General features: G+C 39.9%; 1 protein-coding gene across 3 annotated transcripts in view; it reads right to left on the bottom strand.

The window, feature by feature from the left end:
* Positions 1-3,532: 3,532 nt before the first annotated feature.
* The window catches only part of CPQ (carboxypeptidase Q), a 580,759-nt gene continuing 567,180 nt past the window's right edge, over positions 3,533-17,111 (bottom strand). For all 3 annotated transcript variants that reach the window (XM_027765483.1, XM_006161308.3, XM_027765482.1), the window contains one exon: positions 3,533-3,984. In XM_027765483.1, coding sequence (XP_027621284.1) covers positions 3,919-3,984 — 66 coding nt within the window. In that variant the 3' untranslated portion in view covers positions 3,533-3,918. The remainder of the gene's footprint in view (positions 3,985-17,111) is intronic.

Below are 17,111 nucleotides of genomic sequence, written 5' to 3'. Positions count from 1 at the left end.
CCATGTTGGATCTAGCACCCTACGCATGAGACTTTACCACTGTGCTACTGAGCCAGCTCATGGGGCCTGAGTTCTTAACTAGGTCCTTCCAGAAAACTAATAGAATATACTGGCTATGCACAAAGTCAGCTGTGGGGAGGGCAGCTTTCTCTCACCAGCCCTTCCAGGCAAAGCCTTTGGAGTGCTTCTAGTCAGGCCTGAAAGATCACACGTGTTTTGGCCTAGCACCAATCTCTTCACTTAACCTTCACTCCAGAATAATTTTCTTTGCTTGTAATATACCTTTTCATATTTCTTTTAGTGAAGCTCTGCTGGTGGTAAACTCTCTCAGCTTTAAGGATCTGAAAAGATCCTCATTTTTGAAAGATATTTTTGCTGAGCACCAACCAAATTTTTATGTTGATAATCATCCCTTAGCATGTTGAAAATATGATTTTATTATTTTCTAGTTTGTGGTGTTGCTACTATTAAGAAGTTCCCTGGAAATTGAATTGTTGCCCCTTTTAAGATCATCTATCACTGTTACTTCAAAGGTATTTCTTTTGTCTTTTATGGTCTCTAGTTTCTCTGTAATATTTCTTCTTGTTTATGTTTGGGATTCACTATGTTCTTGATTCTGTGTTTTGGTGTATTTCACTATTTCTGGACATTTTTTATTTATTATTTCTTCAGATAATTCTTGTTTTAGGAACAATGATTAAATTAGATAATAAAACTCATATTTCTTAATGTCCCATCCACATTTTCCACATTTTGCTGTGCAAATTCTCATTACTTTCTTTACTATTACAGTATTTTCAGTTTATAATTTCTAATGTTAAATTGGTTACCTAATTTAAAAATTTCACTTATTAAAGTTTATAATTCTTGAAAAATATTTTTTCTTTTTTATCTTTCACATATTTATTAAAAATTTGCTTTACCAGGATCATTACCTTTGAAGAACTTAAAAAAAAAAAACTTGTCAGGAAGTCTGACTTTTAAAGACTTGTCTTTGGTAATATTATTTATTTATTTATTTTATATTCATTCACTGGATATCATTACAGCATACAAAATGAATTTTTCTATCCAGAACAGACTGAATATTGTCTCAATCAAAGATATTATCTTACCTATTATCATCAACAGTTGATTTTCCATTTTGTGTTTGCTCACTGTTCTACTTCTTTCTTTTCCCCCCTTGATTCTCCCTTTTTTCCACTAGTCCAAGTGTGTGTGTTGGGGTGAGGATTTCTCCAACCCTCACAATATTCAGATGTTTGGTTACTATGCACCTAGACCTGTCTAGACTCTCAGTCAGTGGAGGCTGAGCAGCAAAATGAGAAACTAAGGTGGAAGAAAAAGAGAAAATAGAATAGAAAAAAAGAAAAGGAAATAATAAAAAAAGAAAGGCATGTATGGTGAGTGGAGTAGGGAATGGAGATGGCTGCTTAAGAGGTCTGCAGTTCCCTTGTCCTTTCCAGCTGAGGAACTGGGAGGTGAGGTTGGAAGGGAGGGGCTGTGGCTCGGGCAGTTCAGCCCTGATGCTGTTGGTCTCCAAAATGGGCAGTCTACTTGATTCTTCATATTATCTGCTTGACCATTTTTCATCGTCTCTTACTCTCTATTGTAGCCTCAGTCTCTTCTATTTCCTTAAACATAATGGCATAGTTTATAAAATTCTGAGCACAAAAATTCCAGTATCAGGGGACATTGTGGGTTAATTCCATTGTTGTCTTCTTTGGTTTGCTCCTACTCAGAATTCTATGGTTCCTATTTGTTGTGTTTGTTTTGCTTTTGACCATGGGCTCATATTTTTTGTAACTTTAGAGGAATTTCTTTAAGATCCTCTACTCAGCATTTATTCAATCATGATTCTTTTAGTTGCAGTTTTCAGAATTATTTTTAGTTTGCCATTGTGCTGAGGTATAATATTTTGGGGTTTCATTTTTGTGAGCATTCTCTAGGATCCCAGAGTATGGCAAGTTCTGGGTTTGTCTATAGGCCCTCTCTGAACCCTGAAAGACTATGACAGCGGAATTTCAGTTCATCACATTCTGCATGTTTTCTTAAAGAGAAAGCTGGTTTAATGTTCTGTGTACATATCTGGTACATATCTTCACTTAATATCTATATTAGACCACTTGATATCATCTCCTAACTCTTAGGTCATCCTGGAATTTTTTTTCTTCATCCTTTCTTCTCTTAATGTTTCAGTTTGAATGATTTTTGACTTATGTTCTATGTTCAAGTTTCCTGATTCATTGCTCAGCCTTGTTCAGTCTGCTGAGAAGCCTAACAAAGAAATTCTTCATTTCTGGCATTGTATTTCACTTTTTAGCATTTGCAATAGACTCTGTTTTGTAGTTGCCATTTGTCTGCTGAAATTCTCCTCCTGTCATCTTTCTCTGATAATTTCAACTTCTGGGTTAGCTCTTTGTCTGCTTCTCTTAATTGTTTTATCTCTTGGCAATGCGTTTTTTTTTTTCCCTTGATTTTTTTTGATATCTTTTGTAATTTTTAATTTACACACAGTATGAGGAAAAATAGTAGAAACTGTCCTCAGAGTGAATGGGGATCAATGCTTTTGCTTTGTAGAATCCTGTGAATATTATTTAACCTCTCCAAGCTTCAACTTTATTACCAGCAAATTATGATAAGCCCCAACTTTGTGAAAATGTGTGAAATACATAAAACATAAATGTAAAATTATATTATTTGTCTAGTGATAGATCCTGGTACTCATCTTTAATAAGGAGATTAGGTTATATATGCTTGCTGTTTTCCCCTAAATAGAGACATCTATTTTTGTGTTAATTTAAAAAATTCAGGGGACCAGCAGATTGAGTAATGGTTACGTCATTGGACTCCCACAAGGCTGACTGCAATTCGAGTCCCAGACACGTAGGCTTGAACCTCACACTGGTGCCCAAAATCCCAAGAGGAGAATGGAGGAGAAGGGAATGCATCGTGATCACCCTCCCTGGGGGATGGTTTCTCTCTTTCTGTGTCTCTGTCTTTCTCTGTCTGTCTGGTGAGTGTATGCACCCTATTTAGAATGCTATGGTTCCTGTTGTGCAAAAAATCTCTCTAAAAAAAAATCCATAACTTAGGGCTGGCAGATGTCATAGTGGTTACATCGCTGGACTCCTACATGCCCCACCGTGGTTTGAGTTCCAGACCTGGTGGGTTCAAAATCACATTGGGCACGTGTGCATGGGTGCCCAAGATCCCAGGAGAGGAATGGATAAGAAGGGATGAGGCATGACCATCCACCTTGGAGGGGTGAGTTCTCATTCTCTCTCTCTCTCTCTCTCTCTCTCTGGTGAGCACATGTGCCCTAAGGCAAAAACCTCTTAAAAAATCCTATCTCATTTACAATTTTTGAATAATATTAAAACATATACAAATTAGGAGGCTAAATACCTCTCTATATATTTAATTAAGATCATGCTACAATTGTGTAATTTCTCTACTCCTCCAATAAACAGCATAAAACACGCAAACTGAAGCTTATGTATTCAATTTAATGCTCATTAATGAACATATCAAAACCAGAAGTCTTCCAAAGATTTATTCATTGTTTCTTTTCAAAGTAAAAACAGTATTTTTTTAAAGATGATATAAGTAAACACTCCTACCTTCATCCCTATTGTATGCCTATTCTATGTGGCAGTGGGAATCACTCCTTATTTTAGAAACAGACAATTTGGAAAATATCAAGAAAGATGATAACATGAAAAAGGGTTGTGAAATGAAGCAGGTTAAGTTGTTACATGAAGAGGGACTTCCTGAAGTTGCAGACTCAAACTTTCTGACTAGGAAGGACAGATGCGCCATCTTCCCTGGGCAGCATTTCTTCCATGTCTGCCACCACAAAAGCGACAACAGCCCAAAGCGCGGCGGCAACATTCATCTCCTTTGGATTCATGGCAGTCATGGTGTCTCCATTGGTGTGATGGAAGGAGAAATATTTGTATAAGTCATCACATATGCTGGCTCCTAGGAGAAAAAAAGAAAAGTCTTAATGGACTTCTTTTGTTTTAAAATTCTCTTTATTCATGATAGAGGGTGTGTGCATGCACGGGAGGTAAGAGAGTATGAGAGAGAGAGAGTTTCTTTGCAGGGTCTGCTCATGCCTTCATCCCCTTTCTCCAGCCTTCCATCCTGCCATATCTTGGGTACTTGCATGAGTGCCCTGGACACCTCAGGCTGACCACCCTGGGACTCCAGCCACAGTGATCATGTAGGATCTGGTGTCTCTTCAACAGGGCCTTATCCCTGCACCCAAGGGGCTGGCCCGTTGGTGGACTTTTTTGACAGATACTACTGAATAGTTGCTCCAAAACCACTGCCATCTCTCCCCTTCACTTTTGTATATTCCTACTAATACGGGCTACAACAGAAGAATCAATACTCTCCCAGCCTCTCTTTCAGCAAGAATGGCCATTGTTGAAACCCAGAGAAAGCAGCTGTGGTTACGGTTATAGCTACTGGAAAGACGCTGTGGTTTGTAGAAGGCAGGGACTCAGTCTCCTGCTGGGCAACACCTTGGCCAAACCCAATCATGAGCCAGAGGGCAAAGGGGACTCATGAAGGCAGTCCACAACAGTTCACCTGCAGGGCACAGTCTAGGTAGAGAAAGATGAGGAATATTTTGGCATGGAAAAGATAATAGTCAGCATAGGTACTTAGGATGTGAACAGACAGATATGAGCACAGGTGTTCTGTGTGGGAATATATGAATATTCCAGCTCAGGTGAAATGGGGGTAACTACGCTAATTATTGTCAGATAAAGTTGACAACCGAGTGTGGAAAGTGCTAAATGGAAGGCTGAAAATGGGTTGGATGTAGTTCAAAAATATGGAGCCATTGGGGGTTGGAGGAACGGGCAGTGGGCAGGAAGGTAGGGTGACTCGAGCTGTTTCTTAGGAAGAGGCACCCGAAAACTGTGAGGCGAGCTCTGTGAGTGATCATGGAGGTGGCGGACAGTTAAACAACAACAGGTGTAGTCCAGTGGAGAGGTGACAATGCCCAGGTCCTGGTGATAACCTTTCAGCCTCTGAGATTCTCTGGAAGGCATGTGGACAAAGATAACCACACCTCCCAGTGGGTAGGCTAGAAGTCCATTTTAAAACCAGAAGCTTCTTCATGCGAGGAGTTCACAGTGCACCCAAGACAGCACAAATCTGAGTGTTTATTTTGGTAGTCTTGGGAAGCATTTTCACAGACCTGTGACATTTTGGAAGTAGCTGAAACTGGTGGGGAGCATATGCTCTCCAGACACCAGAGACCAGCAGGTGAGGGCGTGAAGTCAAGACAAAGTCAAGTTCAAAAAGTGGAAGTTGCCAAGGATAGTCAGAGGATGAATTAGAATTGTGGACACCAGGAAACCGGAAGGAACATTTAATTCCAGCAGACAGAGTGAGGTTTGCTTGGGGCTGTTTTCCTTCAGATCAGAGCTTCTTAAAGGCACTGAATAATAACTGATGGAAAAAAAGCCCCACACTCCGTACTGAGAAAACAGACAAGAAATATTTGTGCATGCCCTTGTCAGGCCTCCGAATTTCTCTTTCTGTCTCAGACTGAAAGAATGTGAGTGCCAGATGGGTGGGAATCTGACTGCCTCCTTTTTCAAGCTGGCGACTTGAGGAAGGCATTTCCTCAGAGATCATCTAAGTTCCCATGATCATTCTACAAAACTGCAGCAATTCCAGAAAATTTAATATCACCAGTGAGAATGCTGATACCCACAGGAGAAGTGAGGGTGGGTCCTCTGGCTGCCTTGCAGCTTTGTCTCTGCAATTTCAAGGAGACATTTTATCGGTGACAGCTACTGATCTAAAAGACCAGCACTGAGGGAGATCCTGCATTTCAATTTCTGAGAGCACCTGACACCGCAGGATGGGGGGAATGTTAACTATCCTCAGAAATAAATTGCATAGTAGCTTTTGACAGGTATATGAGCTCTGAACAGGGAACCATCAAAGGCTTTTTAGAAATAGATGGTAGAAAGAGCCTGCTCTGAAGGCCAGTATTCTCCCCTAGAAACAAACTAGAGCATTATTAGGGCAGCTCACTATTAGGAAATTATTTCTGAGGACGGTTTGGATTTGCAGATGGGAGAACATATCCTTCACCACGTCAGCTGGGGAGATGCAGGAAATGCAGCGGAGAGACCGTGGAGTTTAGAGACATATAGGCCTGGGTTCAAATGCAACTTCTTCAGCTTAATACCTGGGTGACTTCGGAAGAATCATGAATGGCCATTGACCTGCAGTTTCCTCAGTCATGAAAGGGGACTAGTGCTACCCAACTTCCCAATATGCTTGTGAGGATTAGTAAGTAAGCGATTCTTCAATATAGCTGTGATTCCACACAGAAGGTCCAATATGTCTGAACTAAATCATGACCAATTAAACACAACTTGGAAAATTAACAGATCTCATTTTATAAGTCCAGGTTCTGATGATTGGTCTTCAAAATAGAACAGCTGGACCATGAGCTCTATTTTATACGACTCTGCTTCAACGCAGGTTTGGATCATTTTCCCTCGTCCTTCCTCCCCCTCCCCATTTCCCTTTCTCTCATGAATCTTTTTGTGAACATGCTTCTCACAGAAAACATTTTCCAGCTGTGTAACTGAATGAAGACCATCCAGTGAATAGTGTAAGAGATACCCAAGGTGCCCCACACTGTTCTCGGCAGATTTCAGTCTTCACAGGGAGAGCTCAGTGAGTGTGATCTGGGCAGGATACCGGAACAGGACTGAATACCTTCTAATTCCCAAAGAGACGAGTGGGCAAATACACCAGGGTTCTCATCATCCCTCTCCTATTCCATGTTGACTCTTATTCACATGTAATCAGTAGGTTTTTCATGCACACAAATTAAGCAATCTGTGCTATGAGAAGTTTTTGAAAGACATTTGAAAGCTCTGAAAGTTGAACCTCGAGCATGTTGTTTTAGTGCGTACACCACTGCCTGCTGCAGTGTTGCATGAAGGATGCTCTCACAGGCAAGCAGCTGTGGGAAATCCATTCTTCCTTTATAAACAGATCTTGAACCGTCTGGGGTACGTAATTTAATTGCAGTGGAATGTATTACAGACATTCCCCAGATTATAATAATTATAGGGTTAGAGAGGAATGTTATGGTCTTAACATATTCCCTGCAAGAAAACTTAGTCTCCCTAGAATCCATAAAATACTAAAAATACATTTAAAATTTAATTAGAATTATTATTTTCTTCAGCAACCTTATCAAGCAGGAAAAAAATCACTAGCAAAACAATTAGAAAATCAATTCATGGACTTTGCAGACATTTAATCTTTCTTTTAAAGGAAGCAGTTTGATCTCTACTGCATTAAATCTTATTGAAAATTAAGAGTTAGAAGCAGCTAATTAATAGCTTCCTAACACATAGTTGCCAAGAAGAGAAGGCAACCCATGGAAGATGGGGGAAAAGGAAAGGAAGACAAAAGACAGGACAGGAAAGCAAAGCAAAAAGAATCCTTTATCAAAACTCTATGAAATATTCTAATTTTATTTTCTAAACTTTCAGCCTACCCAAGGATGTCTAAGTTTATGCTAAAACGTTTGAGGAATGCTATTAGGCTCATGTACCTTCCATTTCTTTGAGAAACTTGGATTGACTGCTAGGATTATTTTGATCACACAGGTTAGGTCAAAGCTAACTTACATCATGGTACCTCTAGATCCCAGAATACCTGAACTCTGAGAACATTTTTTTTTTTTTTTGAGAGCTTTTTGCTATGGGGGCATATGTGCTCACTGGAGAGACAGAGAAAGAGAGACAGAAAGTAAGAAATCACCACCCAGAGGGATGGCCATGCTGCAATCCCTTCTTCACTCTCCTCTTGGGATTTTGGGCACACTTGCACCCAGCGTGAGTTTCAAGCTACCGAATCCGGGACTTGAACTGTAGTCAGTTATGTGGGAGTCCAATGACATAACCATTATGTCATCTGCTGGTCTTAATAATGAGTCATCTTCCCATAAATTTGAAAAACTGTACAGCAGCGGTAAGACTAGCTAACCAGTACTACACAGAGATGCCACCACAGACTCTCCTTCCAGGAGAAAAAAATGATATTATAGTTACCCTTGTTGAGCACTTTTGATGTGTCTAGGGCTTTTAGAGATTATTTCATTTAATTCTCCCAGTGACCTCAGGAGGGAATGATCACGATGTGTCATTAATCGATGGAAAATAGATTTAGGTAATTTGTCTAAAGTCATACAACAGTAAGTAGCAGGGGTCTCGGATCTATAATCCATACTCTCTGGCTCAGTCACAGCAGTAAGCTGCTAAGATGCTGCTGCTTGGGGCCAAGGTCTCCTGGGAAGTCCGGGTTTGATTCTCAGTCCAGTGTAAACAGGCTGGGCTCAGTGGCACATGCCTGTAGTCCTAGCTAACTGGGATGCAGGAGCAGCAACATCATGACACAGTAAGACTCTGTCAAAAATCTTCCTCTCTCTCATTAAAAATAAAGTAAAAATAAAAATAAAGTAAAATAACATAAAATGTATGCTCTGTACTTCTCTACTATAGCTCAAGAAATCTGGCTTTTTTTTTTTCTCCTCCAGTGGAAACTATTTGCATAACTTGATCCTCTTGCTGCTCTGATTCCTCACCCTTATTTCTACTTTTTTACGAGCAGATGGAAGCTGGAGGTGGAGCTATCATGGGCCATGAAGACTTTAATACATTCATACATTGGGCCATGCAGCCTGGGACTGTTTGTCAGAAGATGAACAATGGACACCAGTCCCATTGCTCTGGCTGGGCCACACTCGTCAGTCCTGCCAATCCTCCTGCAATTTCCCGACTGTTCTACCTAAAGCAAGCCCACCCACCCTCTGGCCACTCACTTTATCCTTCCTTCTTTTTTATTTTTGCCTTTTAATAAAACTTTCTGCTACCTGAATCTACATATTACTCTTGTAATGGTTTTCCTATTTGTTGCCTGTCTTTTACAGACAAATAATAAATAGAATGTAAGTTTATTAAGAACAGGGATTTTATGGGGCCAGAAGGTGGCATGGTGGTTAAGGGTGCTGGACTTCCACATGGCTGACCACAGTTCAAGTCCCAGACCTGGCTGCTTGCTTTCTTACTTTCGCTCTCTTTCTCTCTCCCCCTATCTGGTCAAAAGTAAGTAAATAAATAAATGAAGTTAAATGAAATAATTCTTAAAAAAAAAAAAAGAATAGGGAGTTTATCTTTTTCATTGTGATCCTCAGTGCTTTGTACATAGTAGATGCTCGGCCGGTAGCTATTGAATCACCGAGTGGATAAGTGAATGAATTATTAAACTAGACTGAGACAAAAGCAGAGATCAATACTGGCTTCATCCTCCTTCTCTACAGCAACTTTTAGTAAGTAAGTCCCAGTTTCTGGAGATTCTACTCTTGGTGTCTGCCTTACAGAAAACGTGCAAGCATGTATTATGTCTATAAGCTGAGATCCAAACGCTAACATGGACTACTCAGTATGTTCCCGTACCTTTCGCCACGGTTATACAAATGATCCATAGCTTGAAATTAGGGCAAGAAGCTAGGCAGTACATCCTTTCAATGCCATTCAGAGACTAAGTTTACCCAGCCATTATTTAGGAAAATATACTTGTTTTGACTCACTGCTAAGTACTGACTAAAGTTCTAAGACTTAGTAAAGTTATATGCTAACTTATAGATGCCCTGTAAGACACTGACTAGTTTTTATCTCAACATCAATTTTATCTTTGAATTTGTATTAACATCTTACTTATTTTCCCCTTAATTAATGAATTGAATGAAATCTTTGGCATGTATTTGTTTTATATTGGTGTGAGAGTCATGATTTTACCTTTTAGAAAAGCTTACCACCCTCTGCCTACAAACCTTAAAAGAACGATCATGTGCTTGTATTTCTTTGTTAAAGTTAAGTGACTCACAAAGTTGCCATCCATGGTTTTCTCCATGATCACCTAATAAACAAGAACACTGGGCAAGCTGGTTACCAACAGGAGGGCTGGTCTCTAGTTAAAAAGTTTGCCTTCTCTCTGTGTGGAAGTGGGTGATATTCAGGTACGAAGTGGACTGGAGGCACCAGCCAGTGGTGTGGTGGTTAAGGAGGTTAGATCCCACATGGCTGACTATGAGCTTTGAGTCCTGAATCCAGTGGCTTGAAAACAGGCTGGGCATGTGTACATGCGTGCCTAAAATCTCAAGAGGAGAATGGAAGAGAAGAGATGGCAGTGTGGCCATCTCTGGTAGCTGATTTCCCTCTCTTACTCTCTGTCTCTCTGGTTGGCAGACACTCCTATAGCAAAATTTGAAAATAAAGAATGAAAGGACCAGCAGTTGGCATAATGGCTATGTTGCTGGACTCCCATGTATTCGACCACGGTTTGAGTTTTGGACCAGGGGGCTTAAACTCATGCCAGGCACTTGTGCATGCATGCCCAAGATCCCGAGAGGAGAATGGAGGAGAAGGGATTGTGGTGTGTTTAAACACACATTATATATATATATATAAAATACACACACATACACATAGGTACACACATATAAATATATACATATAATTATATATGCTGAGAGAAAAAGTACTACATGTATATATGTATGCATATTTTTGTGAACATAAACTCCCCACTTTATATCCTTGATTTCTCCCTTGAACCACCACACACCTTCCACAGGACTCTAGGTTTCGTATCTTTTCATATATATATTTTTTCCTTTATTAGGGAGATAGAAAGACAGAGAGAGGTTTGTTTGTTTGTTTGTTTGTTTTTTTTTTTTCAGTTTCTGTCTCTCCCAGGAGTATGAATATGAGAAAGAGTGGAAGCAGGAGAGAGGGAAAGACAGGTGGAGAGATGAACATCACCCACACAATCCACGCCCAGCCCCAGCCAGCCCCAGATCATGGGCACATGCATACCCAGGTGCCAGGGTACATTTAACATGAGCTTAAGAATAATCTTTTAGGCCAAAACGGGCCCAGGGCACTCCCACCTCATTATGGCTAATGTTCTAACAAAATACATAACAGTGGCGCCACAGGCACAATAGAATGCCACAAACTCACCTTAAAGTTCTTCATTAACTTGTTAGTCACTTTACCACCAGTTAAAAAGGCTGTCCCTGCCCTTACCTAGTAAACAGTAAGTTTTACCCCTTTAAGATATATTAGGGTTCCTTAAATTAAGTTTTAAATCCCTATACAATTATATAAGTTCCATTCTTTATTAAGATCCATAAAAACTAATATCTATACTTGAGATTTTCTTTTCTCAGCACCATTCCCAGTAATCACAAGATGGCTGCTGCACCACATCAGCTGATAATCATCTCTGCTTGCTAGAACCACTGTCCCCAAACTGCATTCCATAGAGACCCACCTACATCAAACAAACAATTGTGGAACTGCACTAGACCCACCCTTAATCCAACCCTAAATAGAATCTATGTTCCCTATTGTTAAAATTTTATGAGCTAGTAATTAAAACACATAGCCCCTCTTCCATTTACTTGCATGTAACACATTTTCAATAAAAACGCACAATAATTCCTAGCAGGGGTCACTCCTCAGAGACCAATCTCTGGGGGTGTCCGGCTAAGGACGTGCATAAAAAAGGCACCGAGGCCTTCGTCTTCTGTTCACCTGTGCCGCCTCCGACGAGTCAACCCACCCCCACCGATGCTAGACCCCAGCACCCAGGGTGCCATGGAAGGCATGTAGGCATGAGTACAGAACTTTCCCAAATGGGCCACCCTTGCAGAGCATGCGTTACTTCTGTGCTTGTGTCCAGCCCCAGGAGCAGGTGTTTTTTTGATAGGATCTCACTGTGTCACAAACTTCCTGCCTACCCTCCCAGTTGCCTAGGGTTACAGGCATACTTGACCGTGCCTGGTGTGTTCAGGTTGGTTTGGAAATTGAACTTGTGATGCTAACTATGTACCATGGTGCCTGGGCCAGTACTTTATCTCTGAATTTTTAATTTTCTGTGTGTCACAAATATACAGTGCTGAAAAGAAGCACCTCCCGCCCACCTCCCTACCACTCTCTTGTTTTCCAATACAAACTAATACTGGCACATCTTCTGAGAGGGTTTTTGTTGTTGTTGTTGTTTGATTTTGTTTTTTTAAAGTTTCTTTTCCTTAGGGCATGTGCACTCAATGGAGAGTAACAGAGACAGTGAGAGGGAAAGTGTAAAATTACCCCTCAAGAAGGATGGCCATACCGTAATCCCTTCTCGTCCATTCTCCCAGAGTCCTGGGCATGCACACACATGCACCCAGAGTTGAGTTTCAAGCCACTGGGTCTGGTACTCAAACTGCGGTTGGCCACGTGGGAGTCCAGCAGTATAACCACTATGCCATCTGCTGATCCTGAGATGGGTGATTATGAATCATACTCATGTTTATATATCAGTCCCAATTTATAATTTTCCCCTTGCCCATACAACATTTATTGCCCACCCTTCATTTTTGACCTGATGTCAGTGAAATTGTTCACTCATCTGAGCCAGTGCAACTCCTTTATAAGGAGTTGCCTTTCTGCAGTTCTGTCCAAACCTGAGGAATGATACTCAAAAATTGTTTCTGAGAGAACACACTATGAGGATATTCAATGCATATGGGAAGGTGGACCTGAAGACACTGTAAAGATTGTTTTCAGTGTGGAGTTTATAATGAAGACTTTATAGTCATCATGGTTTTACATAATTATGTTTAAATGGACAGATTTTTAATTTCTGGCTACAAATACAAGGAGGTTACAAAACCACTGTGCAGTGGAAGGCAGGTTTTAGGAGATATAACACTGGAACTTATCCTTCCCCTCCACCTCTGCAAGCCCACCTCCCATTCTGGCATGCAGAAACCAAGAGGTAAACAAGTGAGTAGTATTATGTGGACATGTTTTTTTCTTTTTAACCTAATTCCCATACCAAATATGTATAATTCAGGAAGACTGATTGGCAGGAGTATTATTGTAGTGTGCTCAGGTGACATGGTAGAGCCGAAGTCCCCATTTTTTCCCATGGTGTTGAAAGCCAATTGGTTGATGATAATGTGAGAATGGTCACAAGGGAGAATCTATGAACCCTGACCTATGATGTTCACTCCCACATGATCAAACTGGTGGATTTATAGAATCTGAGATTTATTTTACCTTGCTATTATTTTAGAGAGATTTTTGCTCTAGGGCACATTTGCTTGCCAGAGAGACATCCCCTGAGAGGGGGGATGGCCATGCTGCGATCCCTTCTCCTCCATTCTCCTTTCGGGATTTTGGGCATGCATGCACACACATCCAGTGTGAGTTTCAAATCGCCAGGTCCAGGACTTGAACAGTGGTTGACTATGTGAGAGTCCAGCGATGTAACCATCACTCCATTTGCTGGTCCCGAGAATCTGAGGTTTATTATTAAGCATAGAGTGTATAGGGGGAAAGAGATTTTGGCTTTTATAAGAAGCAGCCTTGACTGACCAATTCTTTACAATTAAAATAAAAATAAAGAGTTAAAAGAAAAAGACTGTAGGCAAGGAAAGTGGGAGTACTTTACCTATCCAAAACTTTCGATAAAACTATCCTAATGATCAAAAAGGTTGTTGCCATGGAGTTGAAGGGAATGTTTTGCTGTGAATAGGAAGCTACTTGTGTATGAGACAAAGAACAGAAGCAACAGGAGTATTTCCCTGAGGAGGTCCACTTCAGGGTTGGTATCATTATGTGGAATTGGAATCAGTCTTGAGAACATGCAGCGGCCCTTTCAGCTATAAAATACTATGGCTCTCAGTTTTCTTTCCAAGAAGCAGAGCAAGTTAAAACTGTCCCTTTAAAGGACTCAAGTATAAGGACCAGCAGATGGCCTAATACTTATGTTGCTGGACTCCCACATAGTTGCCTGTGGTTTGAGTCCCTGACCCAGCAGCTTAAACTTACTCAAGGCACGCATGCCCAAAATTCCAAGAGGATAATGGAGGAGAAGAGACTGCGGTGTGGCAATCCCCCCATGATTTCTTGCTTTCTGTCTCTGTCTCTCTGGCAAGTGTGCATGCCTTGTAGTATAATTTAATGCAAATACATTTCACTTAATGTAAAACCTTGGTTCAAAAAAATAGCCATTAAATGCCAATCCCATGAAAAGATGAAGTAATTAAGTGATTAAGCTGAACTGGGTCACAAAGAGAAACACAACTATTTTGGAGAAGGCACACCCAAATTTTAGGGGCAAGGTCAAAGCCTTCACAAAATGCTTCTGGGGGCCATGGTCAAAGTAGAACCATGAGCCAGATAGACCAAGAGTCTGAACGCAAATGTGCTTTCTACTTTTCTGGACATGACCAATGAAGCCAAGGTCACAAGAAACTATACTATGGATTATTAGGAGATAAATATATACTAGAAAGTTTTACTATTAAAAAACAAAAACTCTTATTTAAAAGACACGCTAAAATATAATAAAACCTTAAATACTAATGAATAATATGTATCATATTCAGAAAAATGAGGATGGTGTTATGTGAATCAATTCAGAGGTAGCTCAGACCAATGAAGAAAACTGGTCTTGGCCTCTGGATTCCTTTCTATTTTCTATGTTTGTTTATGTGCCAGACAGTATGGGTTTATCTAAAGTAAGTGTATCCATGCTTCTGTGTAATGCAGTAGGCTACAAAAAGATAACAGACTACTAGATTAGTGTTACAAAATATTAGTGAGGTATCCCTCAAATCAGCTTTCTAAAAAAGAACAAGGACAGAAACATAGTAAATAATTCTTGCCTTAAACTATAAGCCCTAAAGATGGAAAAAATTAGATGTTGACTGTGGTGAAAAATTAGGTAAATATTAGCTTGGTTATTTTAATATACTTTCATCTTATTTATGAAAATGACCTTTTTCTTTCTTGGTCATCTGGAAGTTTCTCATCTGGTAGCTAAATGCAGCCCCTTTATCTGATAATGGAATGCATTTTTTTTACACCAAATCTTCTAAAATATAACCTTCTAAAAATTATTATGCAGTGAGGAAATAAATGAGCTAAACATGAAAAGCTTTGTGAATCCCAGCACAAAGGAAACAAATATGTAAGAAAGAACCTGGGAAATAGATATGCTTTTAATGAAAATACAATTCACTTAAAGTAAAATGTTGGTTCGAGGAATAGTCATTAAATGCCAGTGCCCATGAAAAGATCCTAGCCCATGGCAATGCATTTATAAGGAATCTACAAAGCAGATATGCAAATATAACATTTAAGCTAGCTAAATTCCCAATGCTATTTATGGCTGACCCTCATTAATGTAATTTTTAGGACAATCTTTATAATGAAGAAACTGATTATTCTCAGTAGCCACGCAAAATATAATTACAGTACACTTGATTAAATGCTTCTGTGGTGAGATAAACCACAATTTACACAGTTTTGTGTGTCCTTAAAAAATAATAAAAAGGCTGATGATGATTAAAAAAAAAGCTAATATTACTTTGTGGTGTAACATGTCATTAGCTGTTTCATCATTTATACTCAAACTCCAGAATTATGGGGTAAGGTAAACGGAGCTTGAGATTTGCCGCTACAGACCCTGAAATAGTTTCCAGTTGCTGAGATTATAAATAACACCGTGAGTCCTGCTGTTTCGCCTCCTGAGTCATTTTTCTCTGAAGCCTTTAGGATTCTTGACAAAAGGTGGAAGGGAAAGTATGCTGCCCTTCACTAACTAATTAAACTGGTAAGAAGGCCCCATAATGGGGGACATGGAACATGAAGCATGAATTATTTCTTGTTTAATTTTATACAGCTGAGAAATAACTTTCCGGCTGCTGTAAATAGGTTAAATGACAACTCAGAATGATCACGGTTACATTTACAGTGTATTAACCTTTCACTCATTGCCGCACAGCGAGGCAGCCACTGGAGATTTCATTCAAACACGACTTGGGTAGAAGGCTTGTGGAAAATGGGTCAAATTCATTCCACTTAATCTGTTGAGCTCCTACTAAGTGTCAAACACCTTGCTAGGACCCAGGGAAAGGTCAATGGTAGAACTTACCAGGGCCTACTCTCATGGAACTTTCAAACTAATTGAGCACATCTTGGCAAAAAGTGAGATTGACTAGGAAATAAAAGAGCATATCTACAACTGTTTGAGACTGGGAATGAAGCTTAAAAAGAAAAAAGGCCTCATTTTCCCCAAGTTCCCGAATTTAATGTAGTAGTGATGGTTTATGGGTGAGCTAGTGGTTGCTACAAGCTGTTTCACTATAGGCATGGTCCAGAGAGATTGGGAAACTGTGTCCCTACTTTTTTGTCTCTGGAGTGAATGACAAATGCTTTAATGATGGAAAGGTAACAGCATAGCTGTAATCATAGCTAAGTGCTTTCTATGGCTTGCACTAAACACTTACATGCTTTATCTTATCAAATCCTCACTGTACTCTTTATAAAGATTATTATTATTATTATCTTCATTTTACAGATGAGTAAACTTGCTTAAAGGTAATGCTGGTGAGAGAATTTGTAGACCTTTTTTCTCTTCTGCTGCATTCGTATTTATTCATCTTATGGACGAAGGCCATGGGCGTGGTGAGACTTGGCTCTGAGTAGAGTGAGAGGGCAAATCAGTGAAGCCACCATGCTCAGATGACCCTACCCAGATCACCATCCGTCTTTTCTTCCCAGGAAACTTCTCATATGACCCTGTGCTTTTTGAAATCTTTCCACTGATTTCATGTCTGACTTGTACATTTCCAAAATTGTATACCTTCCTTACATCTTTTCAACCCCACATGCTTGATAACCAACATCTAATCCACTCTGCTGTTCGGAGGGAATCACACTCTATGGTCAGTGGGATGCAAAAATGGCTGCTGTCTCTCCTAATTGTTAGGATCACTATTCTCTGAGGAGAAATACCTTATTCCTTTGGAAGTTTTCTTTTCACATAAGTCAGGGCTGGGAGAGAAATATTCCACTCCAATGATCGTGTATTATTCGAATCACTTTATAACATTCTTAACGTACAGTTGTTCTGTTTTTACGTCTATTGATGGGAAACTTAGTATATTACCCTGTCATTCATCCCAACTGCTCTTAAGGAATGCCATCATT

Source organism: Tupaia chinensis, unplaced genomic scaffold (genome assembly GCF_000334495.1).
Source record: "Tupaia chinensis unplaced genomic scaffold, TupChi_1.0 Scaffold138407_1, whole genome shotgun sequence".
Taxonomy (NCBI): Eukaryota; Metazoa; Chordata; class Mammalia; order Scandentia; family Tupaiidae; genus Tupaia; species Tupaia belangeri.
This window is presented reverse-complemented; position numbering and strand designations above follow the sequence as displayed.